The sequence below is a fragment of the Macaca thibetana genome, chromosome 13, assembly GCF_024542745.1.
Source record: "Macaca thibetana thibetana isolate TM-01 chromosome 13, ASM2454274v1, whole genome shotgun sequence".
Classification (NCBI taxonomy): Eukaryota; Metazoa; Chordata; class Mammalia; order Primates; family Cercopithecidae; genus Macaca; species Macaca thibetana.
This window is the reverse complement of record NC_065590.1, coordinates 95,322,743-95,348,102: the sequence shown is the minus strand read 5'-3', so window position 1 is coordinate 95,348,102 and position 25,360 is coordinate 95,322,743. Positions and strand designations below refer to the sequence as shown.

The 25,360-nt window shown below is 45.0% G+C and overlaps 1 protein-coding gene across 6 annotated transcripts in view; it reads left to right on the top strand.

Moving 5' to 3' along the window:
- LPIN1 (lipin 1) overlaps positions 1-25,360 on the top strand; it is a 143,029-nt gene that overhangs the window by 82,024 nt on the left and 35,645 nt on the right. For 2 of the 6 annotated variants that reach the window (XM_050753894.1, XM_050753891.1), the window contains 11 exons: positions 1,647-1,742; positions 4,937-5,244; positions 7,181-7,306; positions 9,466-9,573; positions 12,900-13,026; positions 15,589-15,895; positions 17,209-17,302; positions 18,257-18,447; positions 20,478-20,571; positions 21,767-21,836; positions 25,213-25,305. In XM_050753894.1, coding sequence (XP_050609851.1) covers positions 1,647-1,742; positions 4,937-5,244; positions 7,181-7,306; positions 9,466-9,573; positions 12,900-13,026; positions 15,589-15,895; positions 17,209-17,302; positions 18,257-18,447; positions 20,478-20,571; positions 21,767-21,836; positions 25,213-25,305 — 1,614 coding nt within the window. Of the gene's footprint in view, positions 1-1,646; positions 1,743-4,936; positions 5,245-7,180; positions 7,307-9,465; positions 9,574-12,899; positions 13,027-15,588; positions 15,896-17,208; positions 17,303-18,256; positions 18,448-20,477; positions 20,572-21,766; positions 21,837-25,001; positions 25,080-25,212; positions 25,306-25,360 lie in introns of all 6 variants that reach the window. The other 4 variants (XM_050753896.1, XM_050753897.1, XM_050753895.1 and 1 more) reach the window with 3 other exon arrangements.

Sequence of the window (25,360 nt, the reverse complement as noted above, 5' to 3'; positions counted from 1 at the left end):
TGATTCTGGCTCTTGGCTGGGCTCTTCGCTGAGGCTGTTGGTCATACCAACTACCCATGGCCTCTCCACGTGGCCAGGGCACCCCACAACACAGTGGCAGTGGTGAGGTGAGCATCTTGAGAGGGAGGAAGCCAGGCAGATGCTGGATCTTCTTATGGCCTAGCCTTGCAAGCCACATGGCATCACCTCTGCTGTGCTCTACTGGTTGGGACCATCACAAGCCTGCCTGGGCTCAAGGGGAGGAGAAATAGGCTTTTCTTGGTGGTGTCAATGGAAGAAGGATAAAGTTCATACATTTAGAGAGGAGAACTAGGTTGTTGCTTTGCCTGCTGGGTGGCCAATTCTGACAGGCTGGGAAGTGTAGCCTCCGGCCAGAAGCAGAAACAGACGGTTTGAAGGAGGGGCAAAGAGACCAGGGATTTCTGGGATCACAGAATCTACATATTTAATTAGCCACAGGAGGGGGGTCACGAGTGTTCAGGAGAGGAAAACATGCACATGTGCAGCTGAGCTTCATGCCTCTCCATGAGACCCATGTTCAAAACATGATGGCACTAGCACCAGCCAAGGGTGGAGTTTTGTGGTGTCTGACATCAAAGGGTGGAGCAGAGGAAGGGAAAACCCTCAGGGCACATTCTCCCTAGATGGGTCAGGACTAGTTCCTGGGCTCTTATTAGGCCAAAAAAAAAAAAAAAGGCAGAGCCGCTTCTTTTGCTGATACCAGTGCAGAGTCTTTTGAAAGGGCTGGTTTCTGTTTGGCCCTTTTGAAATGGCGGTTACTGAGGTGGGGTATGAGGAAGCATGTCCTATCTCGCATTCCATCATGGCCTTGAAGTCAGTTCTCAAGGTTTCTCTGGCATCTCCTTGACCGAGAGGGGGTCCATTCAGTCAGTTGTGAGCTTAGAGTTTTATTTCTAGTTTATTTTCAGGAGTGGCAAAGGTTCTGGAAGAGCAGGTAGGACCGGGATATTGATGTGGCCAGTTTTAGAAGACAATCTCCACACAAATGGAAAGAAACAAATATTTACAAATAGACATTTCATGCCCCCACCTAATGTGGATTTTGGGATGATGTCTCATGATTCGTTCTTTGAGTTAAGTTCAAGTGGAAGCTCTTCCTTGAGTATGGGTGAAGGATCCCAGCCAATAGTTGGTGAGTTTTCCAGGGTGTAATTTCTAATGTCTGGGGCTGGGGAAGCTTTGATTGCAGCTTGAACTCTCACCAGCCGTGTGACCCTGGTCTGGTCACTCCTCTTGTCTGGCCTAGCTCCTCAGCCAAAAAAGGAGGAGCTAGACCAGGTGGTCTCGGAGAAATCTTTCTATTAGCTTACTACAGAAATAACTACAGTTTTTGCCACTATTTTTAATAATTATAATAATGGCCAAAACCGCAATTATTTTTGCACCAACCTACTGCTTTGGGTTCCTTCTTTCCTGGTCAGGGGCCTGCCCTCCTGAACCCAGAACTCCTCCAGTGCTCAAGTGACCGTTCCCTTGGATGGGACTGCCTGACTGAGACTGGGAGTTGTGCGGCACTTCAGGGTATATGTGACGACAGCGTATCCACAGAGACTTGGCTCTCCCCATGAGGTCCCCTGTTCTGGTGAAAGCAGCTCATTCTTTTCTTAACCATCTTTTCCCCTCAGGTTGACATAGAAATCAATGGGGAATCTGTGGATTTGCACATGAAATTGGGAGATAATGGAGAAGCATTTTTTGTTCAAGAAACAGATAATGATCAGGTAAGGAAGGCTGGGTGGTCAGGGTTACTTCCTAGTTTTGAGCTTTGAGCAATGGTTATCTGGAGACACCGTGGAAGTTTGTGCAAAGTAATACTGGCCCTGGCTGTGTGGACAATGGGGCAGAGAAAAGTGGGCTTTGCTCCGTATGAGGGATTTGAGCCAGATGGCCTGGGGCTGTGCTGAGTCCACACAGACTCAGCTCTCCTGGCTGGCTTCAGTTTGCTGACTACTTCCCAGGAGACAGAGGGATGGACTTCACACATGGGCCTGGACCATTGTCAGAGGTGTACAGATTACACTGGTGTGTCAAATCTCAAATGCCCAGTGTTCTTTTATTAGTGAGTGGCTGAATTACTTTAAAAAATATTTAAAAAATTTTAATAGCTTTATTGAGATATACGTCACATATATACAATTTACCCATTTCAAGTGTACACGTAGTGGTTTTAGTATATTTACAGACAGGTGCAACTATCACCACCAGTCAAATTTAGAACATTTTCATCACCCCCAAAAGAAACACCATACCTTTTAGATATCGCCTCCCCTATACTCTACCCCCAACCCCTGAGCCCTAAGTTACCACTAGTCTTTCTATCTCTTATAGATTTCCTTATTCTGAACTTTTAAATGGAATTATAGTATCCCATCTTTTGTGCCTATTTTTTTTGATTAATGTTTCAAGGTTCATCCAGGTTTTAGTATGTATCAATATTTTATTCCTTTTTATGGCTGAATAGTATTCCATTGTATCCATAGACCATGTCCATTCATCTGTTGCATTCATCATTACAAACAACTTGAATTGTTTCCACCTTTTAGCCATTGTAAACAATGCAGCTGTGGACATTTGTATACAAGTTTTTGTGTGGACACATGCATTTGGTTTTTCTTGGTTATATACCTAGGAATGGCATTGCTGGGCCATGTGGTAACTTTACATTTAACATCTGAGGAACTGCCAGACTGTTACAAAGTCTGCCAGACTGTTACAAAGCAGCTGTTCCATTTTATATTCCCACCAACAGCACACAAAGAGTTCTGATGTGTCTACATCTTTGCCAATACTTTTCTGATTTTGTGATTCTAATCATTCTAGTGGATGTGAAGTGGTATCTCTTTATGGTTATGATTTGCATTTTCCTAATAACTAGTGGTGTCTGACATCTTTTTATGCACTTATTGGCCATTTCTGAATCTTTGGAGAAATGTCTATTCAGATCCTTTGCTAGTTTGTGTGTGTGTGTGTGTTTTTTTTTTTTTTTTACTACTGCCATGTATGCCTTCATTATATATTCTAGGTACAAGTCCCTTATCGGGTATATGATTTGTAAATATTTTCTTCCATTGCGTGGGTTCTCTTTTCACTTTCTTGATGGTGTCCTTTGCAGCATGAAAGTTTTTAGTTTTAATGAAGTCTAATTTCTTTCTTTTTAAAGTTTGTGTTTACCTTTTTAATGTGTGCTGTTTTTTCTTTTGTTGTGCATGATTTTGGTGTCATATAACTTGTAAGAGTCCTTTGCCAAATCCAAGGTCATGATTTATGGTTATGTTTTCTACTAAGACAAACCACGTCTTTAACTCTTTTGTTCACAGATGAAGCACCTTAAAGGGGTCTGATGTAGGGGTTCCTGAATGAAATCAGCTTGAACTAGTTCCTTTCCAGGAAGGCAGCCATGATTAAAAAGGAATGGCTCTTTATAGCTCCAGGTTTTAAAGCAAGTGTCTGTAATTGCAGCTTCGGGACAGAACAGTCCCAGGCACTGCCTCCATCCTGCCCACCCAGAAGGGTGGTGCCTGGGGAGGACCCAGCATCTCCCCTTCCATGTTCTAGAGTAACCCTGTTGATACTGGGGATCCCTGCCCACCTGGTCTTCACCTCTCTTAGATGGGAAGACTCCGAAAATACTAATTGGTTCCTAATGGCCTTTGACAGAAACTCTTTCCACTGCATGTGGACACCTGCATTTTTAATTTCTATTTGTACCTGGCTTTAGATAGATTCTTGGCTGCCGGAGCTGAGGAAGCATTTTGGGCCAGCATGCAGCGGGACCTATATGGGGCCTGCTTGCTGGTCTTGCTGGTCTGACAGGGTGCCTGTGGTGGGGGGGTGGGGCCTTGGAGGCCAGAGTATGTTCAGCAACATACAGATGCCTCTTAGGACCCCCGGGATGCTGCTGGAAGCTGGGGAGCCTGTGTCCTTCAGCACTGCTTGGTGTTGCATGTGCCTGCGGGGGTCTGCCTGGCTGCCCATTCCCTTCCAGCCCGCAGACACCAAGAGCCCTTCTCTGCTCTTGACCTGAGAATTTGTGCTGCTTCTCTAGTTGGTCTAGTCCAGCAGCCAGGTGAGATGACCTCTACAGCTGCATGTCTCAGGTGTAGATGTTATATTTCAGCGTGTCTGATGCTCTCCAAACCTGCTTGAATGATCACCAGCACATTTTTATTTATTCCCTCTGTTTTCTGTATATTCTTATTGTCAACAAATTTCTCATACAAAACGAGGCATTCATTAATAAAATGATTACTAGGGTTTTATAAAAACTGCTGAATCTTTACAAACAACTACTAAATGGACAGGTTGTGCTTTTTCCTTTTGTCTTTAAAGAGAGGATCAGCATCTGCTTCCTTGATGTTCAGGGCCCTCCCTGGGCCCTGGTGCAGGCAGATTCTTGGGTGGGGCTGTCGGTTGTTTTATGTGTTTTTGGGTTTTAGATCATTATTATCTTAACTCAGTGCATATAAAAAATACACAATACACATTATCTCTCTTTCTCTCTCTCACACTCACCCACGCACACCCACATCTACACAGAAGTGCCAGAGTGCATCCAATTCTCAGCATAATATGGTGAGTCAAGCTCATTTTTTTTCTCTGTGCTCTGGATATTTCAGCCAAAGTTGAATTTTGGAGGCTTGGATCACTGAGAATTACCTCCCATTGTTAAAATTACAGAAATGCAGGATTGAGTACAAAGTGGCATTCAGCACATTGTTGGCTTTCTGATCGTCTACCAGACTGGGCAGCCACATCTCCTGGTCACCGTGGCTGTGGCCTCTAGCTGGGCTGTCTGCTGTGGACCTCCCCCGGAGGTACTTGGCCTCTGAAATGAATCCTGGAGGCCTCTGGCAAGGCCCTGCTCCTTTCACCCGAATTAACGAGGCTTTTTTTAGAAAATGTGTTCTTTTCTCAGGAAGTCATCCCCATGCACCTGGCCACCTCCCCCATCCTGTCAGAAGGAGCTTCAAGAATGGAATGTCAGCTGAAAAGAGGCTCTGTGGACAGGATAAGAGGCCTGGATGCCGGCACGCCAGCCCAAGTGATCGCTCCCAGCGAGACGCCGTCAAGCAGCTCTGTAGTAAAGAAGAGAAGGAAAAGGAGGAGAAAGTCCCAGCTGGACAGCCTGAAGAGAGATGACAGCGTGAACACATCTGAGGATGAGGACATGTTCCCCATTGAGATGAGCTCAGATGAGGCCATGGAGCTGCTGGAGAGCAGCAGGTAATAACCGTCCGGGGTGGAGGGGCTGCACCAGAATCAGACAGTTACCCGTTCAAGATTATTTTTATAAACTTCCCCCCCATAATTCCTTATTCTTTTATGTGTTTTAGACCAGTGGTCCCCAACCTTTTTGGCACTAGGGACCAGTTTTGTGGAAGACAATGTTTCCATGGACTGGGGGTGGATGGTATTAGGATGATTCAAGCATATTACATTTGTAGTGCTCTTTTTTTCCATTACTATTACATTGTAATATATAATGAAATAATCATACAACTCACCATCGTGTAGAATCAGTGGGAGCTCTGAGCTTGTTTTCCTGCAACTAGACAGTCCCATCTGGGGGTGATGGGTGACAGATCATCAGGCATTAGATTCTCATAAGGAGTGCGTGCCCAGATCTCTCACATGTGCACTTCACAACAGGGTTCCCGCTCCTATGAGAATCTAATGCTGCCACTAATCTGGCAGGAGGAGGAGCTTAGGGGGTCATGTGAGGGATGGGGAGCGACTGTAAACACAGATGAAGCTTTGCCAGCTTGCCTGCCACTCACCTGCTGCTGTGTGGCCCAGGTTCTGACAGGGACACGGACCCCAGGGGTTGGGGACCCCTATTTTAGGCTGAATTTTGGAATCATGTGGACCCAATCTTAGAGTGGTATAAAGATTTGCTGTGCTGTAGCCAAGACACAGTTGGTGATGCTAAACCTCCTTGGCTGATCACTTTAGCAGCCTGGGATGGAGTCAAGAAACAGGAACCGAGCAAATTAATAGTTCATGACCAAACCTATTTTCTTGGAACCTATTTATTCTTATTTGAGCACCAACCGTGCACAGTTGGGCTGATTTATAGGCAAGCGCTGATTTCAGGCTTAAAAGTGAATGAAGAAAATGCTGTTTTCTCTATAAGCAAACTTTTTCCTTTTTAATGTTGACTTAGGTCCAAAGTTTAATGGAAATTTTGTTTCCCTTTTCTTTGCTTTTAACAGTGTAGTGAAATTCTGTTTGTATGTATTACTGTTTTGGTGAAAAATGCCAGTTTTAAAAGATAAAATTCATTTTGAAAGGATATTTGATGTTTCAGATTTTTATGTAATTCAGTGTAATTTTTGATAATTTTGTTAACATAAAGAAAGGATAAGGAACATCAGGAGTATCTTCCTGCGTCATTATTTGGAATAGAATATATCTCTTTTTTTTGGTGGAAAATAAATGTCAACTGGCAACGAATATTGCTTTTCCCAACTACAGCCTCTCACCTGTGACAGGCTCAGAACCAGGGTCATTGGGCTTCTTATAATTGCCTTCTCTGCATGACGGTTAAGTCCAAAATGTAGTGGTAGGTGTTCCAGGTAACATCGGCATACAGACAATGGCCTTTGCATGACTGAAATTGTGAACTGTATTTAGTAGTGAGTGTGCTTATACCTGAAACTAGGTCGTTTGCAGTTATTCTGTAACCATAAGGCATGTTTGGTTGATGCCATTTATTTCTTCTGCTAGACGAAACATGATCAGCGTGTGGTCATTGAGTTATTCGGCAGCTCTGCCTGTACCTGGCAGGGGGTTTTATACCACCCTCCGGCCGGTTTGGGGCCGCTCTACTCCCAGGCTTTTGGAACGTGACTGTGTAGGGTGAACAGAAGGTGGCATGATGGGAGGAGCCAGCAGCGTGATCACCACACGCGTGTCTGAGTCCAAATGCCGAAACAAAATCATTTTACATTTAGAATTCAGCCAAAGCATTAGCACGTAGACACATTTATGGATGCCGCTATCACTTTTTCCCCTTCCACTGCCTGGAACAGGTCTGGGTGTTTAAAGAGATCATGTTAATTACAAAGCACTTAGAGCTAATCAAGAAAAAATTGGAACTTGATTGTGAATCTGTCATTAAGAATTCTTTGACTTTAGTCTTCTTTTTTTTTTCCTCCAGAACTCTTCCTAATGATATGTCTCCATTCCAAGATGATATTCCTAAGGAAAACCTCTCCCCGACCGTGATTTACCCTCAGTCAGCCTCATACCCTAATTCAGATAGAGAGTGGTCGCCCACTCCCAGGTAAGCTGTTCCCCTGGCCCAGGGGAACAATTCTAAGAAAAGAATGAAATAGAAATGAAAAGTGAAAATAATTAGGATCAGGAAAACCACAGTGCAGAGTAGGAGGTACAGATGAGGATTAAAAACAGAACATGTTCAGATCATACACTTATATCTGGGGTCAGACTCCGTCTGCAGATATGGCTGTAGCTCCCTGGAGGTGAACTTGAAAGGAAAAACGTGTAAATTACATCATGCTAATTGTTAATAGGAGAAAACACAGTGGCAGAGCCTTTCTTGATACTTAGCCCTAAGTAAAATTCAAAAACACAGGCATTGCTTCAGGAGCCGCTGAGGTCATTCAGAGCTATTAGAATGATGCCTCCCCCACACTTAATCCATTCTGCCGAATTCAAGAATATTTATTTCCCTGAATGAACTCACAAGTTGCCCTAGAGGAGAACTTGGAGAACTAGAGCTGCTCACTGTGCAAATACCATCCCGATGACCCCAGAGATGTTTACATCAGTGAAGCCTGTGGGAATAGTGAACCCCCCAGCTAGTTTTCAAAGGACTGGGGGAAGAGGGTAGCTTTAAATCCTGTGTTCTCACACAGGAAATAATATAACCCCCACCGGGATGAAAATTCATTCTTGGGTGGCAACAAAATCGTAGACATTATAATGGTTTGTGGTCTCTAAGGGGCCATAGCATTCAAATCTCGTGGTGGGTGGATTCAAATCTATGAATTTCAAATTCGAATGCTCGGGGGTGTGGTGATAATGAAAAAGAGACCGAGAAACGCTGGTCTAAATGCCAGTGACATCCTTGGATTATTCGTACACCTCATGCTTTAGATTCACTTCTGGAATCTGAAGTAGAAGTGTGCGAGCTCTTAGAAACTCTGGGTTCCTGCCTAAAGCCAGTCTTATCAAAACGCTACCCCGGTTCCAGTTTGATCAGGGTAACCTTGTGCATTAGCAAGCAGCAGTCGCCAGTGTGTGCTGACATGGAGGCTGGAGAGAAAATAGATACGTCCCATGTCTGGTTTCCAGCCAATACTGATGTCGCAGGCTAGTCCAGCAGGCTGAGGCTGAGGCCTGTGACAAAGTCCCTGCATGGAGGTCGGCCTGTGTCAGAGCCTAGCCCTGTTCAATAGAAACATAATAACTAGCTCCACATGTAATTTTAAGATTTCCAGTAGCCCTATTTTTAAAAAGTTAAAAAAAGATGAAATTAATTTTAAAGCTATATTTCATTTGACCACAATATTTCCAAAATATCATTTCAACAAGCAATCAATTTTAAAGAATTATTAATGAGATACATCACATTTCTGTTTTCATACCAAGTCTTTAAACTCCATTCTGTATTTGACATGTGCAGAACATCCCAATTTGGACCAGCCACATTTCAAGTGCTCAGGAGCCACCTGTAGCTGGTGGTTTATTATAACGGACAGTGCAGATATAAGACCTTTCTAGATTCTCATTCTTTCTCTAGGTGTGTGGAGATAAAATAGTGGAGGGAAAAATAGTGGTGTAGGAGGAAAATAACGTAGAATATTTAGAACCCAATAATGGATTGAAAACTCTGTTCAAGCACTGTAGGTTAATTTTAAGGATTTAAAAGAAACACTTTAAACGCAACTCTGAGCATGTTTAATGCTCCAAACATCTGTAACGTTTTGCCTCACGAATGCAGCACAATGACTGAGTCAGGTTATGTAGCTTGGACCGTCACCAAATGGAATGACAAATTAGGATAAATAGTTACATTTCCACACTTGGAATTAGGTATTTTCTGTAAAGAGACAGTTGACAGCACACACGATCAGATTTTTGGATTTTGTAGTTTGATTCAGCACCAAAGTGTGACCAGAGACGATCACTCCTACACGTGGGTGAAACAGAAAGTGAAATAGGTCATTTGGCAGTTTCCTGTTTTTGTGTCTCAGAAAATTCACCCTGGTTTCTTAGCAATTTCAATATCCAGTGCTCTGCCGTTATCAGATGCCTGAGTTGCTTTATTTTCTTAAAAATGTCATTGTTGAGAGTAGTCAAATACTTGATATAATCTTATATATAATCTTTATATAATATACTTTATATAATCTTACTTGATGTAATTGACCTCTGATTTTGTCTTTCTTTTAATGTGTATCACGTGGTGGTATCCAGTAGCCTGGTAGATTGCAAAAGGACTGCCCCTCATCTTGCAGATGCGGCCGAGGGAGGTCTGTCTAGTTCTTGCCCTCCACAGTCTTCCCTGTTCCATCCTCCGGAAAGGTAGAGGAGTTACTTTCCCCATTGGGATGTATTCAATAATGAAAAATTTGATCTAACTCTTATTGTAAGTGTATTTTACCATTAACCAAATTACTTATGAAGAAAATACGTGTAGATTATATGAAGTGAAAATTTTGATCTAACTCCTACAAATCGATTTCACTAACCAAATTACTTATGAAACAATATGTCTATAGATTACTCTCTTCCTTTCATTACAAGCATTTGTAGATGATCAGATTTTTTTTTTTTTTTTAATTCCTAAATTTGACTCTCTGGAAATGATGGTTAAGCAAATAATTTTACCTAATTCTGTGGAGTGCTTTGAAAATGAGAATAATGAAATATAGTTTGGGAATATGATCTTCTGTTTTCTGTCTAGGGTTGTTTGACAAATAAGTTTACAAGATATTTTGGGAATACCACTTGAATTTATTATAACCATTTAAGCAGTTTATTGGGCTGTCTGAATAATGGAGTCAGACACTTTCCACAGCATTTCTAGAACAGAATCTTGGAGAATGGGCTGGGTCTCAGGCTGAGGATCACAGGGTGGTGTGTTCATTCGATGCAGTCATCTCAGATTTCTGCCTTCATTCCCTCAGTTTTGACCTACCTACTTTATGGACTTACATGGTTTACTTTATAAGCCCTTAGCAAATGAAGCTACGATTAATCTGTACATGGGAAAACCTTTTTTTCTTTTTGATTAAAGAACCAGACCTCAGGATGTACTTCATTCAGAGGCTACATTTGCAGAAGAAAAGTCTGTTTAAAATGAGGAAGACAAAGTCGTAAACAGTTATAACTAATTAGCCTTATTGGGACTGGCAAAAATACTGAAAACTTTGATAAGGCTAATAAATACCTTATTTATGAACATCAGTCTCGACCTTGTAAGCTTACTTTTTTGAACAACCCCTTGATCTTAAAATAATAATATTTGATGACAGAGCACTTTGGAGTCATCTTTCTGGTAAATCCCACTTGGCAGTGGGCCCCGTTCCTGGGTCCTCTTCGGTCCGTCTGAATTCCCTCGGTGATGGTCGGCAGAAAGCGCATCTGTGTTTGTGCACAGGACCTTTGAAGAAGGGCTGCTGTGGCCTGAACGGGCAGCATTTATGGTGGTGGCCTGTTTGCTGTCGGGGAGGGACTTGCAGCTTAGACGTTCGTGTAGGGCTGGGCTCCTTATGCATGAGTTGGCACGCTGAGTTTCTCTACGGCTTTGTTTCGTGGCTTGCGGCTTTTATGAAGGGACCAGAATGTTAGGAACTCTGGAGTTGGAAATCGCTGCAGGAGAACCGTGTTCCACATTTTTGTTCTTCTAGAGCAGAGGTTGGTAAACCACGGCCCATGGATCAAATCTGGTCTACCATCTGCCTCCGTCAAGCTTTCCTGGGCATAGGCAGTTGGTTTACATACTGGCTGTGGCTGCTTTCACACCACCACGGCAGCGAGTAGTTGCGACAGACGTCATAAAACCCATAAAGCCCGCGTATCTGCCACTGGGCTCTTTACAGAAAATGTTTGCCGACCCCTGCTCAGAGCAAGCTTTGTCTAAAGGACTTTATTTCATTTAGTGGCAGTGAGATAATTTATTGCTCCAAAGAACTTACAGCCAAATGTGTTCTATTTTGTATGGTAAAACAGTGGCAAGAGCTTTTTAGACAAATACTTTGAGGTTTGGGCACAGCACCATTGAGGGTGAGAAGCCGGTTTCAGTGGACTTCCTCCATGATGATGCTGGAGAAAGAGTGGATTCAGGTCAAACTTGTAGGTACCAAGGCCCCTCGCTGGAGGCCACAGCCTGCGCTTTTCCCATTGCAGTGATACTGAACATGTGACTGTAGATGCTTCAGTGCCAAAAAAGCGTTGTCTCTTTGGAGAAGTCCAGTTGTAGAACTGGAGGAGCAAGGAGGTTGAAAGGCCGGCAGGTTTTCCCACATGGATGTGTGGGGACCCCACGTGCCTTCTCGTAGGACTGCTCCCTAAAGGGCAGAAATGTGTGTCTGTCGGGAGCAGGGTGTCCCGTTGCAGAAGCTCTCCTAGTGTGATGTCAGGAGCCTCCTCTCCCCAGGCAGGAGAAAGAGAGCGCACAGGCTACCTCGTGGCAGCATGTCGTTAGAAGGGCTGGGAGTCAGGGACACCAAGGGAGCAGGGACCACCCTCTGCCTCTCCGTGTGAGATGAGAGAGGGGGCGCTTGGTCTAGCTACTCTATGCAGCTTGAGCAAAGAGATTCAGGATCAGTTTAGCCCATAGGGTCCCCGTTTGTTGGATACAAGTTATGGATCATCATGAACTCACCTTGTATTGACAGGAAAGTTGTATTCAATTGGAGTTGAACTCTAACTCAAAGATCAATGAGACCAGGAGCATCAGTCCGAAGAATAGATAAGGTCTGGGAAAGAAGATGGCAAGGGAAACTGCAAAGCTTTATTTCCTGCTTTGTCTGAAAACTCTGCGGTCTTCCTCTAGAGGAAATGATGCGGGAAAATAAGCAATAATTAACCATGTTATTATGCGGCAATAAATAATTACAAGAGTTGCTGCTGTAAATAATATTTCTCTAAGTTGTTTAGAATACGGTGAGGATCTTGTGGATAAGTTAGTGACTTTTGGATGGTTACTTTGGCTGGGCAGAAGTAAGACCTCATTTGGGTCTTCAGAGTAAAAATTCAGGAAACATGGAGGTGGTTACTGAGTGAGCCTCAGCCAGTTGGTGAGTCCCTTGTCAAATATTCCTGGAAGACATAAGATCTTAGAAAATTTCAACTTGGAGGCTCCTGCCCAACATTATCGAGTTTATTTGTGGCATCCAGCATCTTTGGTAAAACTGGCATATGATATAATTCCCTGTTTCCGAGGCCAGTGCAGATTATAAATATTTAAAATATAGACTCGAATGAGTGCCTGCCCGAGCCAACCAAGACCCTTTTGCAGCCCTCTGACAGCAGAGGAACTTGGTTTGGAAGCCAAATGCAGGAGATGCGAGTGCAGAGTGGGGTGGGGAAGGGTGGTCTTTCTGAGGTAAGAACAGACTATTTTTCCCTTTCTCTTTCCATCTCTTTCTTTTGTAAAACGTACTTTTCTCCGCGGTGCAGCAGGCGGCAGGGTGGGGCGGGCGACCGACCCACGGGGAGCGCCTTCCACAGGACGCGCTGCACTGCCCCCTGGTGGCCGGAGGAGGGATTTGTCATGAGGCTCTGCTCCGGGCGAACGACAGCTGGGGGTGCATTTTCCGGACTATTTGAGCCATGGAGCTGGGCCCAAAACATTTACAAAAGTTTCTTTTCCCACCTTAATTTTCGCTTTGTGTTTTCTTAAGTCCTTCCGGTTCCCGACCTTCAACACCTAAAAGTGATTCAGAATTGGTCAGCAAGTCCACGGACAGGACGGGGCAGAAGAACCTAGAAATGCTCTGGCTGTGGGGAGAGCTGCCGCAGGCTGCTAAGGTGAGCGTCTCTTCAATTCTGCCCCGGACCGAAGATTTCTAACTTAGCTTAAATGACATGGAATTAGTATCATAGCATAGCCAAGAAACACAGCTACCAGGAGCCAGAGGTAAACCAAAATATATTAAGGATTAGCCTTGAATGTTGGAATTACTTTCTTCCACATTACCAACATTATAGAGGTCTCATTGCTTTTGTAGATTTTAAACCTATGGGATTCCTCTTAGGATTTACTTTTTTTTTTTGAAACAGAGTCTCACTCTGTCACCCAGGCTGGAGGACAATGACTCTATCTTGGCTCACTGCAACCTCTGCCTCCCGGGTTCAAGCGATTCTCCTCCCTCAGCCTCCAGAGTAGCTGGGATTACAGGCGCGTGCCACCACGCCTCACTGATTTTTGTATTTTTAGTAGAGACGGGGTTTCACCATGTTGGCCAGGTTGGTCTTGAACTGCTGACCTCAAGTGACCCACCCGCCTTGGCTTCCCAAAGTGCTGGGATTATAGGCGTGAGCTGCCGTGCCTAGCCAGGATCCACATTTTCTATCACAGCTAAATGCAAATTAAATTAAAGAAATACAACTTACACACAATCTTGCTGTCTTGAAACTGTAAACAAAAGTAGCTTCCAGCTCTTGATTCTGCTAGGTCAGTGATGACTGGAGCAAAGCCACAGGGAGAGCGATGTGGACTCTTGGCCCATTGAAAGAGAAGCTGAGTTGTGAGAACTGGAATCCACATGTTCCTGTGTCCCTCACAGAGAGAGACACCTGGGAGAGCCCTGGGAGAGGGAAAGGCTAATAGAACAGAAATGAAAGATTTCAGCCTGATAGATAAACAAAGTCAGAAAACCTTAAGGTTTTGATTCATCAAGTAGTAAGTATTTCTGGGCCCTCATTGTTGGTGGGACCCTGAATTTGACCGTATGGATATCTCCAAAATACATAGAGAAGTAGCTGAGTGTAGCAGAGAGAATGAGGGCCTGGGAGGCAGCAAGTTATTCTGGGTTTGAGCCCTCACTCCACCACTTGCTAGAAAGGTGACCTTGGGCAAATGAGTAGACTTCCCTGAACCTCAGTGTCTTCATCTGTAAAATTGTGAGAAAATGACAGAATTGTTGGGAGGTTAGAAGAGCTAATGTAGGTATGTGAAGTATCTGGCACCTGTAGGCCCTCTGAATATTTGCATTCTTTCTCCTTGGCTGTGCCACATGCACGCTGAGCCCCAGTTTCCCTATCTTGGAAATGCAGTGGGTTTACATGTAGGTACATAATTGGTTCAGCAAATATGTTTCTAAAAACATGAAATGAACACAGTCTTTTCTTTCAAGAAATTTTACTTGGTATGCTAATGTATTATAAACATCTTGAATTATGTTATTCTATCACAAGCTTTAAAAAATATTGTAAGGTCCTTAGAAGATGCTATAGCCTCTTGCATCCCCAATAAGTGTTGGTGATATGAATGAATGAGTGAGTGAGTGAGTCAGTGAGTGATGAGTGAATGACTATTGAAAACATTCCTTATAAAGAGTCAAGATGGGCAGCTTTTTGGAGAGTAGTCTGTTGAGGCCAAAGTTGTGGATCCATTTCCTTTCTAGGTTATATTTAGATTTCACAGAAAATGCTGATTTCCCTGTCCAAGCTATGCTGCTGACCCAGCCAACTCTCTTTGCAAGTTGATGTCGTTAGTTGCTGGAGAAACAGCATGGAAGTGCAAATCCATCACTTCTTCGGGCAAAATAGTTGTAACCGCAGATTTTCTGTTAGCATTGTTTTCATTTTCCATTGAAGCTGTTTGATCAGATAGAGAAGTGAATACTTTCTCCCCTCTTTTTAGCCCATGAATTGCATTTTGGGTTTTGTTTGAATAAATCTTTTCTGTAACTGGAAATCCCTCTTGCGGTAGAATCAGAAATGCTAATTTCTCACTCATGTGAACCAACCATCACCAAATCTTGACTTATTCACTCATGTTTTGGGAGTAAACTTCATTGAAATATACATACAGAAAAATACAGATTGTAAATGTATAGCTCAATACATTTTCACAGCAGGAACAGATCTGTGCAACGTGCACTCAGACCGAGAAGCAGAGCATGACCAGCAGCGTGGAGACCCCCACTCTTTGCGGTCACTGCTCAGACTGACCCCTCTGCTCCCTGCAAGGGTAAACTTGATCTTAACAGCAGAGATTAGTTTTGCAAGATTCATTCATGTTGTTGGTGTAGCTGTAATTCATTTATTCTCATGGCCACAGAGAATCCCAGTATGTGTGAATAGACTTGTCATCTAACAGTGAGCATTTAGGGTGCCCCTGCCTGTTGGCATTGCTAATCTCACTTCTCTTTGGCAGTTGATGTTTTACAGGAAAGTTCATTTGCTTTGGACCTAATATTCTTGGTTTCCGGACTTTTGGGCAGGTATAGAAATCACCAGGTGATTCCTGAGGCTTAAAAGTCCTTGCCTACTTTTGATTACTTCTTGTTCTCTGTCCAGTTTTCCTGGTTGCCTCTGTGCTGACCTTCTCTTTCTCTCTCTGTCCCTCTCTCCTCTTTGCTCTAGTCTTCTTCTCCACACAAGATGAAAGAGTCCAGCCCATTGAGCACTAGAAAAATTTGTGATAAAAGTCACTTTCAGGCCATTCACAGCGAATCTTCAGACACTTTTAGTGACCAATCGCCAACTCTGGTCGGGGGAGCGCTTTTGAACCAGAACAAGCCTCAGACAGAAATGCAGTTTGTGAATGAAGAAGACCTGGAGACCTTAGGAGCAGCAGCACCACTCTTGCCCATGATCGAGGAGCTCAAACCCCCGTCTGCCAGTGTAGTCCAGACAGCAAACAAGACGGATTCTCCTTCTAGGAAAAAAGGTATGAAGGTTGGGGCTCCCCAGCTGTCTTCCTGTTCATAGTTTGTGCTCACTCTACAAATGACAGGTCCTTTCCAAAGTTCCAAGGAAACTGAGGTAGAAACTGAACTATGACAATGATCATGTTCAGTCTGTGCTCTTCGGAGGAATCTTTTAATTATCAGAATTTAGTCATAGGAAATCAGACATGAAGGAGGCCTTGAGGATCATGTAGCAAACTTCCTCATTTTACACACCGGGGCTGCTGAGACCTGGGAGAGTTAAGTCCTTTTCAGCACACCATGGGACCCATAAATGTGACTTTAATAAAGCTGATTATTAGGTTAATCCTGGCCACCTCTCTTCTTGACCTGTGTTGCTTTCCAACCCCTTACCCACTGTAATTTCTGCATACCATTTATCATGATTTCAAATGATCATTATTTTATTGATTTATTTTTGCCCAACTCCCCCATAGTCTGAGATCAAGAGTCTTTTCTATCTAACTTACCTTTCTCTCCTCGGCACTTGGCATAGTGGTTGGCACACAGTGGCACTCTGCGTTGCTTTAACGCACTCCTGGCTGTGTGTCAGTATCAACGATGCCAGGCCTGATCTCCATCCACCCAGCAGCTTCGTGTGGTGTTCTAGAATTGTATGGACCAATTACATCATTCTCTGCCAGAAGTAAAGAGGACATTTGAAGTCATCATGCCCAGTGTCTGACAATGCACAGGGTCGGATGCTTTGCCTCGGGGTATTGATGGGGAAGTGCCTAATGAAAGCTTTTATCATTTCATAATAAGTGTAATGAAAATGGTAACAGCCTCAATGCATTGAGTGCTCAGTATACTTCAGGCACTTTACAGGGGAGGAATGAGGCTCAGCAAAGTTAACTAACTTGATCCAGGCCACACGATGGTGGATGACAGCCCTGGTTTGTGGACCTTGGTGGTCTACAGTCATGTTGTACTGCCCACCATTTTCCAGTGGGAAAAGCGCAGGCTGTGGCCTCCAGTGAGGAGCCTCGGTACCTACAAGAGTGACCTCAATCCACTCTTTCTCCAGTATCATCATGGAAGAAGTCCATCAAAACCAGCTTCTCACCCTCAACGGTGCTGTTTCCAAACCTCAAAGTATTTGTCTAAAAAACTCTTGCCATTCAGTTTTACCAGACAAAACAGAACACATTTGGAACTACTGTGGTTCTTAGGAAGTTTGAGTACCTGGGAGCACATCTGCACATAGTGTTTAAATGCTGTTTCTATAGATACAAGGCCATGAGGTCATTTCTAGAAGAGTGGTTTTCTAACTTGAGCCATTCGCCCTTTTTAGATAAACGAAGCCGACATCTTGGTGCTGACGGCGTCTACCTGGATGACCTCACAGACATGGATCCTGAAGTGGCGGCCCTGTATTTCCCCAAAAAGTAAAATTCCTCTTAATTCCTCACATCATTTTCGATAATCTGAATATCATTCTGTGTGAGCCCAGTTTTCCCTTATGTTTGATTAGAAAGTGTGCAAGCCAGCCAGGCGCGGTGGCTCACGCCTGTAATCTCAGCACTTTGGGAGGCTGAGGTGGGTGGATCACTTGAGGTCAGGAGTTTGAGACCACCCTGGCCAACATGGTGAATCCTCGTCTCTATTGAAAATACAAAAATTGGCTGGGTTTTCTGGCAGGCACCTGTAATCCCAGCTACTTGGGAGGCTGAGGCAGGAGGATTGCTTGAACCCAGGAGGCAGAGGTTGCAGTGAGCCGAGATCATGCCACTACATGCCAGCCTGGGCCACAGAGTGAGACTCCATCTCAAAAAAAAAAAAAAAAAGAGAGGCAGCAGGAGGCTCCCATTGCCTTGTGAAATGCGCCTGCTCTCTCTATGGACATAGGGTGTGGGCACTGGGCAGCGTCCCCACCTCGGGACAGGGGCGCGGCACCAGACTGCCCTCCCTCTGAAGCCTGAGGTCATGTTGTCCACAGTGGTCATGGTCCACAGCCCAATAAGTGACAGTTGTGCAGCCCTTTCTTCTCCCAGGAGGGTCTCCCGTGATCCTGGGGACCCACCCCCAGTCCGCCTGCGATCTAGGGCAGGGCTGGCGCCTGGAGGGGAAGGGCAGGGAACAGGGAGGACAGCTTACTTCTTCAGTGTATTTTAGGGGGATACAGGGAGATGCAGCTGGCTGAGAAATAATGGTTTTGTCCCCTAAGCTAAGGCATTTAAATGTCTCGTTCCTTGTCGTGGTGCTTTAATAAACATCTGTGCTGAGATGCAGCCGTCTGCAGCTCTGAGGGTGGCCGCGCGCCAGAGCATCACTGGATGGCGATGTGGGACCCTGGACTGGGACAGTCCTCAGCCGGTCTCTGCCGCTTTTCCTCCTTCCAGCGGAGACCCTTCCGGACTCGCAAAACATGCCAGCGACAACGGAGCCCGGTCGGCCAACCAGTCCCCGCAGTCTGTGGGCAGCTCAGGCGTGGACAGTGGCGTGGAGAGCACCTCGGACGGGCTAAGGGACCTCCCTTCCATCGCCATCTCCCTCTGCGGGGGCCTCAGCGACCACCGGGAGATCACGAAAGGTACCGCGGGCCTCGCGCGGGCGCCCTCTGGTGGCCGCCGGTCAGAAGGCCCAGAGGCTTAGGCTTCTCCAAGGAGTGCGTGTCAAGGCGGCTTTTCCCTTGGTTGCGGTTAATGAGAGCACAAATGATAGCACCGAACTCGTAACCCCGATGTTTCTAGCTTGCAGTTAGCCGGCCTCAGAGTTCTGTGGGTCACACATGGCTCAGGCCATCACTATGTGTCCCCTGTGTCCCAGGCGAGCACTGCAGGGACGGCCTCCAGAAGCCTGCAGGCTAGAGGGGGGTGTCAGTCTAATTAAATTAGAGGGCGTTGGCAGCGGGAGAGACGTGTGCCGGCACCTTGGAGCAGGGAGGTCTGAGTTGGTCAGAGGAGGGCTGGGAACTTTTCCCAGCTGGATTCAAAGGGCGTTAATAGGGTGGGCTTAGGTGATTCATTCATAGCACTGCCACATTCATAGCAATGCCCTGCCAGGGCCTCCTGACATTCCATGGCAGGGTGTGCCCAAGCCCCACAGCAGGGCGCAGTCAGCAGTTATCAGCTGATGGACGCGGGAACTAGACACAGTCACCCTGCACTCCTCCCGCCCCCTCCCCCACTACTTCCTCTTTTCCATCTCCTCGTGGTATTTCTAGTAGGGAAGGGGCCCAGGCTGTATACTTCTTCCCTCTACGTCTCAGGAGCCACCCGCATCTCCCCTTCCACCCAGGGCTGCCATCTGAGACTCCTGCCTCCGCCCTGGTCCCTTCAAGGCTTTGGGAATTTCTTCTTCCACAAAGATTGAGGCCTTTTTGTTCTCACGCCTTTGCCAGCCATTCCTTTGAGAGCGGAAACAAGATTGTGTGCTGGGTCCCGCCAGCTCTGTTCGTTCACTCAGTTTTCCCAGGGCCACGCATTAATGCCCAGCCCCACTGTGTTTCTGAGGTCATGGGGGGTGAGCACACTCTGGACACTGGCGTGAGGAGACCAGTGTCCCATTGAGTCCCCTAGGTGTTCCCTCCGTGATACACATGAGCTGGGGGCATGGGGTGGCAGCACTGACGAGGCCGGGCGCCGTTATCTGAGTGTTATCTCATGGGGCAGGATCTGCGAGTGTCCAGTCCTTACAGGTGAGGCCAGATTGTCACAGTCAGGAGACCCCAGGAGAGTCCCTGGAGGTCCTGATGAGGGCTCTGAGGGTACATGTCGAGGCCAATCGGGCTGGCATCATGACCCAGGGACTCTTTTCCTGGACAGAGGAGATTCTTAGTGTCTGATGTCTGCTGGGTTTCGGTTTGGTTCAGGGTAAATAGAAGCTCCCAGGGAAGGAGCAGGTGTGGCTCCGGGCCAGGGAGATGGTCAGAACCACGGTCAAGGCTCAAGGTACAGCCCAGCTGCCAGAGCCGGTCAAAGAACTGAGAGCGTCCAGGGCCGAGGTCTGGCCCTCCTGACCCTGCCACCTTCTCCTCTGCTCTGATCCGGGTGCGGCTGTCCCAGCGCGGTGAGAACAGTGCCATTCCTGCTTCCGATTGTGGTGGAGGTGGCCCCATTTTCGAAAGGGCCCTGTGCTTCCTGTTCACGACCTTATCAGTCCCCATGACCACCCTAGGAAGCAGATGTGGTTATTATCCCCATGCTAGAGGAGGGAGCTGGGGGCTGGGAGGTGAACCGCTTGCCCAGGGTCAGCCCAATAATCATGACTTCAGCCAAGGGAGCCTGGCCTCTGTGCCGTGTGTAGCTATGACTCTACCTGTGCAGATGCACGTGCATGCTGTTTTCACCCCTACTCCCTGTGTGAACGTATGTGCCCCAACTAAGGTACACATCCCCCAGCATCCTCAGACTTGCCCTGGCCTCCCTGCATTGCTGCGCAGACACCGCCCTCCAGATAAAATGGCACGGCCTTTACAAATACATTTTATAGGATTGTCTGCACAATTGGAATGCACAAACTCTCAGAAAACACTTGTGAGTGAGCGAATGAAAGGTAGGCCTAATTTTGAGCTGATCTGTCTTTTTCTTTTTCCCTGATCCTCTACGATTGCTGTCACAGATGCATTCCTGGAGCAAGCTGTGTCGTATCAACAGTTTGTGGACAACCCCGCTATTATCGATGACCCCAATCTCGTGGTAAAGATTGGGAGTAAGTAAGTACCTCTCGAAAGTCACTTTGGCGGTAGCATGATACTGTTTCTGTTTCATGTTTTCAAATAGACCTAGACATTAAGCCTTAGAGATATATAAAATCAAGACTTTGCTACATTGCTTTATTATGCCTTCACTGTGGTCAGAGTTCCATATCCATAGAACTGTCAGTACAGCTGATAGGTTCCGATAGCCCTCAGTCCTGTGAGTTTTAGTATTCATCTCTACTAGTTTTTTTTTCTTTTTTTTTTGTTTTTGAGACGAGGTGTAGCTCTGTCTCCCAGGCCGTGTGCAGTTGTAGCTTACTGTAGCCTTGAACTTGTGAGCTTAAGAGATCCTCCCACCTTGGCCTCCCAAAGTGCTGGGATTTCAGGTGTGAGCCACTACACCCAGCTCGATGTTCTTATTGAATGGGAATAGTCACACTTTGCAGTACATGGGTATATCAGAGTAGCCTACATCTCTACCCTTCTGAAAAGCTTCATTATCGGCCGGTCGCAGTGGCTCACACCTGTAATCCCAGCACTTTGGGAGGCCGAGGCGGGCTTATCACGAGGTCAGGAGATCGAGACCATCCTGGCTAACACGGTGAAACCCTGTCTCTACTAAAAAAAAACCAAAAAATTAGCTGGGCATGGTGGCAGGCACCTGTAGTTCCAGCTACTTGGGAGGCTGAGGCAGGAGAATGGCCTGAACCCGGAAGGTGGAGCTTGCAGTGAGCCGAGATGAAGCCACTGCACTTCAGCCTGGGTGACAGAGCGAGACTCCATCTCACAAAAAAAAGAAAACTTCATTATCTGAGGGCAAGGGATGTACAGTTATTTTTACAGACTGTTAGCAAGCTTTTCTCCCTTAAGCCATGGACGTTTTACACCTAGTTGCCTTTTCCTTAACATGTGGCAAGAAATACCCCAAGCACATTGTGGTTTGGTGCCCCAGCTGTACTGTGGGATTTGGGCTGCTGGCATGTCCAACTGTCCGCCCTGCTGGCACGGCTGCTGCTGGGCCCTCACTAGCGGCTGGGGTGAGGTGGACGGGAGCCTCTGCCTGGGGGAGAGGAGGGGGCTAGCAAGAGTATTGAGCTCTTTAAGGACCTCGCTGGGGTCCTGAGCTTTCCTTGACTACTTTATATGACATTGGAAAGGTTTTCAGTCTGAGCCTCGGTTTTTTGACATCTATTTCATTGTTTTGTGTTAGATACTATAATTGGACAACAGCAGCACCCCTCCTCCTGGCAATGCAGGCCTTCCAGAAACCTTTGCCAAAGGTGAGCTTTAACATGAGAAAGAAAAGGGGATGCTAGAAATGATGAATAGCTTAATCTGGGTGATTGGAATTTCGCTTTTATTGTGGAAACCACAGAGTTAATTCCACTGTGCTGTTTTGAAGTTCATGAGCATACAGGCCAGGAGTTTCAGATCTCTCTCTTGCACCGTGCACGTGGTTCCCCCTCCTCCTTATCGAGGCAAAACCTGCCAATCATGGACCAAAGATTCCTTTCTCAATATCTGCCGTGCAAGGGGCACAGGTGGAGGCTGAGCAGACGGGTGCCGGGACCTCAGAGCCCAGTGAGGACAAAGGGAGATGAGTGTCACCCTGGAAGGGGTGGAGCGGGCATCGAGGTCAGGCGCAGGTGTCCGTGCCAGTGTCAGGTGCTGCTCAGCCAGGAAGCCGGCCCCATGCCTGATTCTCTGAGGCTGGAGCCAGTACAGGGCCTGGGCAGCTCCCAGTCTGCAGGGGAGAGTAGGTAAGTGGCCGCGGGGAAGAGGTAGGAGGGCAGCCACACCACCTGCCAGCCTGCAGTGTTCTCATCCTCCCCAAAACAATTCACCAGACAGTCAGCCGGGAATTGTTAATTTTCAATGATAGATCTTCCTACTAGATTATACGTTTTTTGCTGCAGAGACTGCCTTAGACTTGTTTGTATCCTTTGTGTGCTTAGCAAGCTTTTGTGTGCCTTAGGATGTTGCAGTCGGTCAGCCAGTTCTAACACTTGAGATTCTTGAAGGTCTAATCGGACTTCGTTGAGTCTAGGCTTGCTTCTTCCTGGGTTTGCGTATGTGTGTGTGTGCCTGTGCCTATGTGTCAGTGTGTGTGCATGTGCGTGTGTGCATATGTGCATGTGTGTGCATTTGCATGTGAGCATGTGCACACGTGTGTGTGGACGTGTGTATGTGTGCATACTTGTGCAGGTGTGTGCGTGTGTGTATGTGCACATGTGTACGTGTGTGTGTGTGTGTGCATGCGTTGTGTTTTGAGGACTGCAATCTCATGTTGGATGGTGCTTTATCTGTGGGTACCTTTGTGGACTGGGCTGAGGGCATGTTCTCCAGAGTGGTTTTTACTTTGTCCCTGCCATGGTATCCATGGCCTGGGACACATTTTTATGTCACTGTTCTCAACATTTACAAATCCGTAAGAAAAAAGCCCATTGCAATAGCAATATAGCTAAAGTCTTTATTTATTCACTGAAAAAGAAAGCCACATGGGCTCTGAAACTTAAATTAGTTCTTGTGATATGCATGCTAAATCTTTTTACAAGTCAGTAACTTTTGACTCTATATATGGCATTTCTCTAATATAGACATTATTTTAAAATGTAGAATTTGCCCATCTTATCTTTTATGGCTGTTGGGTTTTGTATCATACTTAAAATGGCCCTGCTTCCCCATTTCCAAAACTTGTGAAGATAGGCCTTATATTTTCTTTTTGTGCTTTCTTGTATATGGGGTGTATTTTTACAAGTTTTGGAAATTTTGAAAGATTTTAAAATCTTTCATCCATCTAGATTTTATTTTGAGCTTAATGAGGGAGGTATTGGGAACCAAACCAGTTTTTTTTTTTTCCTAGGAAATTCTTGAATTGGTGAAGATGCTTTTTGTTTTAGGAAACAGAATGACTAAAATGGCTTAAATAATAATCTCATATGACAAGGATCTTGGAGGTTGACAGTTTCAGGCTTGATGAATTTGGGTTAGCTTCTTTGTGATTTTCTCAGCTTTTCCTTGATGGTCACAAGATGACTGCCCTACAGATCATTTCCTCATACCGCCACATCTGAAACGGGAGGGTGGGGCAGCTCGCTTGTATTTCATTGGCCAAAGTTGGTCGCATGATTGCCTCTAAAGCAGTTCTTGGCAAAGCAATGAAATGACAGTGAATGGCTTCAGCCATTGAGGTGCATCCTCTGGAGTTGAGCCAGCCTTCTCCACATGCATTGCAGCCTGATTCTTGAACAGTTTCAGATCTGTCAGCAAGAAAGGGGAGGCAGGTGAGCTGCTCACAGGATCTGACATGGCTACTGAATTATCCCAGGACCGTGTATTAACTAACCCTATCCTCCAGGGTCTGACATGGCTACTGAATTATCCCAGGACCGTGTGTTAACTAACCCTATCCTCCACTCAGAGGCACTTACAACTTCACCTTCTGTTACATTTCTCTGTGAATTTAGATTTCTGGACTTTTGTTTTCTGTTCCTGTGATATGTGTCCTTGTATACCAACACTGCATTCTTTTAGTATATTTAGGTATATTTTAATATCCAGTAGTGCTTGTTCTACTTACTACTCTTCTGCCTGAGAATTTTCTAGGCTATCTTTGTTTGTTTTTCAAATGAACATTAGAACAAGTTGTGAAGGACTGAAAATACTCTTGTTTGTTTTTTTCCTTTCTTTGGCTTGCTTGCTTTTTTTTTTTTTTTAATTTGTGGTTTTGTTACATTTATGAGTAGATTTAGGGGAAATAGGTCATTGACAGCTCTATGAATTGTCCTTTTTATGAACTGGATGTGAGTGGTTTGTGTTCTACTGCAGTTGGGTTTTCTTTTGTGTCAGATAGAGATCTTTTAAGCTACATAGTAAATTACTTACCTATCTGTTTCCCTGCACCCTGTTAGACTGAATCTTTCAGCTTAAATCTTTCTTTCGTTACTAGCTGAGGTGTCAGCTACTTGAAAGTTCTGTAAATTGAGGAAGGGACATTACATGACTTTTACCTTGGTCCTGGAATTAACCTCAAGATAGATAGATATTTTGTTCTTTGGAAAAAACGTAGAAAATTATCAATTCATATTTAATCTCCCCATTAAACTCATTTGCCTAAGTTAAACGTATGAATTCTCTTTTTAATACTTGAGATTTTAAATCAGATGTACCTATTAATGTAAATGTTTAGAAATTTACACTTCGTAAAAATCCTATGCGTTTTACCTTTTGTTGAAAACTGTTTTATCCTCTACCCCATATTAATCATTTCATATTTTATTTTATAATCATATTGAGAGTAATAATATCTTAACCAGTTAGCCACTTTAATTTGAAAACTTCCAGTCTTACTAATCACTAATGATTTCTAATGCTTTCTTTTTCTGTTGTTGTTGTTGTGTTGTATTTTATTTGTTGTTTGTTTATTCCTTTAACATCTTCTTAAGTCTTCATGCTTAAGTTACCTTCATGTAATTTTGGACGCCATTAGGTTTTGCTTCTCTAAAATTTTTAACCCACAAATAGTATGTTGTGTTTTCTCTGATTTTTTTTTTTTTTAAATCTTACTTTAATTTGCATGTATGTTTCTTTTGGTTTGAATGTGCTAAGTTGATCTTTTTTTGTTCCATTATTTATGTTACCATCCATTTAAAACAGGCCACTGTGGAATCTATCATGAGGGATAAAATGCCCAAAAAGGGAGGAAGATGGTGGTTTTCATGGAGGGGAAGAAACACCACGATCAAGGAGGTAAGCCCAGAAGACAAAGAAGTGCTCACACTTAGCAAGTTTTGATTTTGTGTAG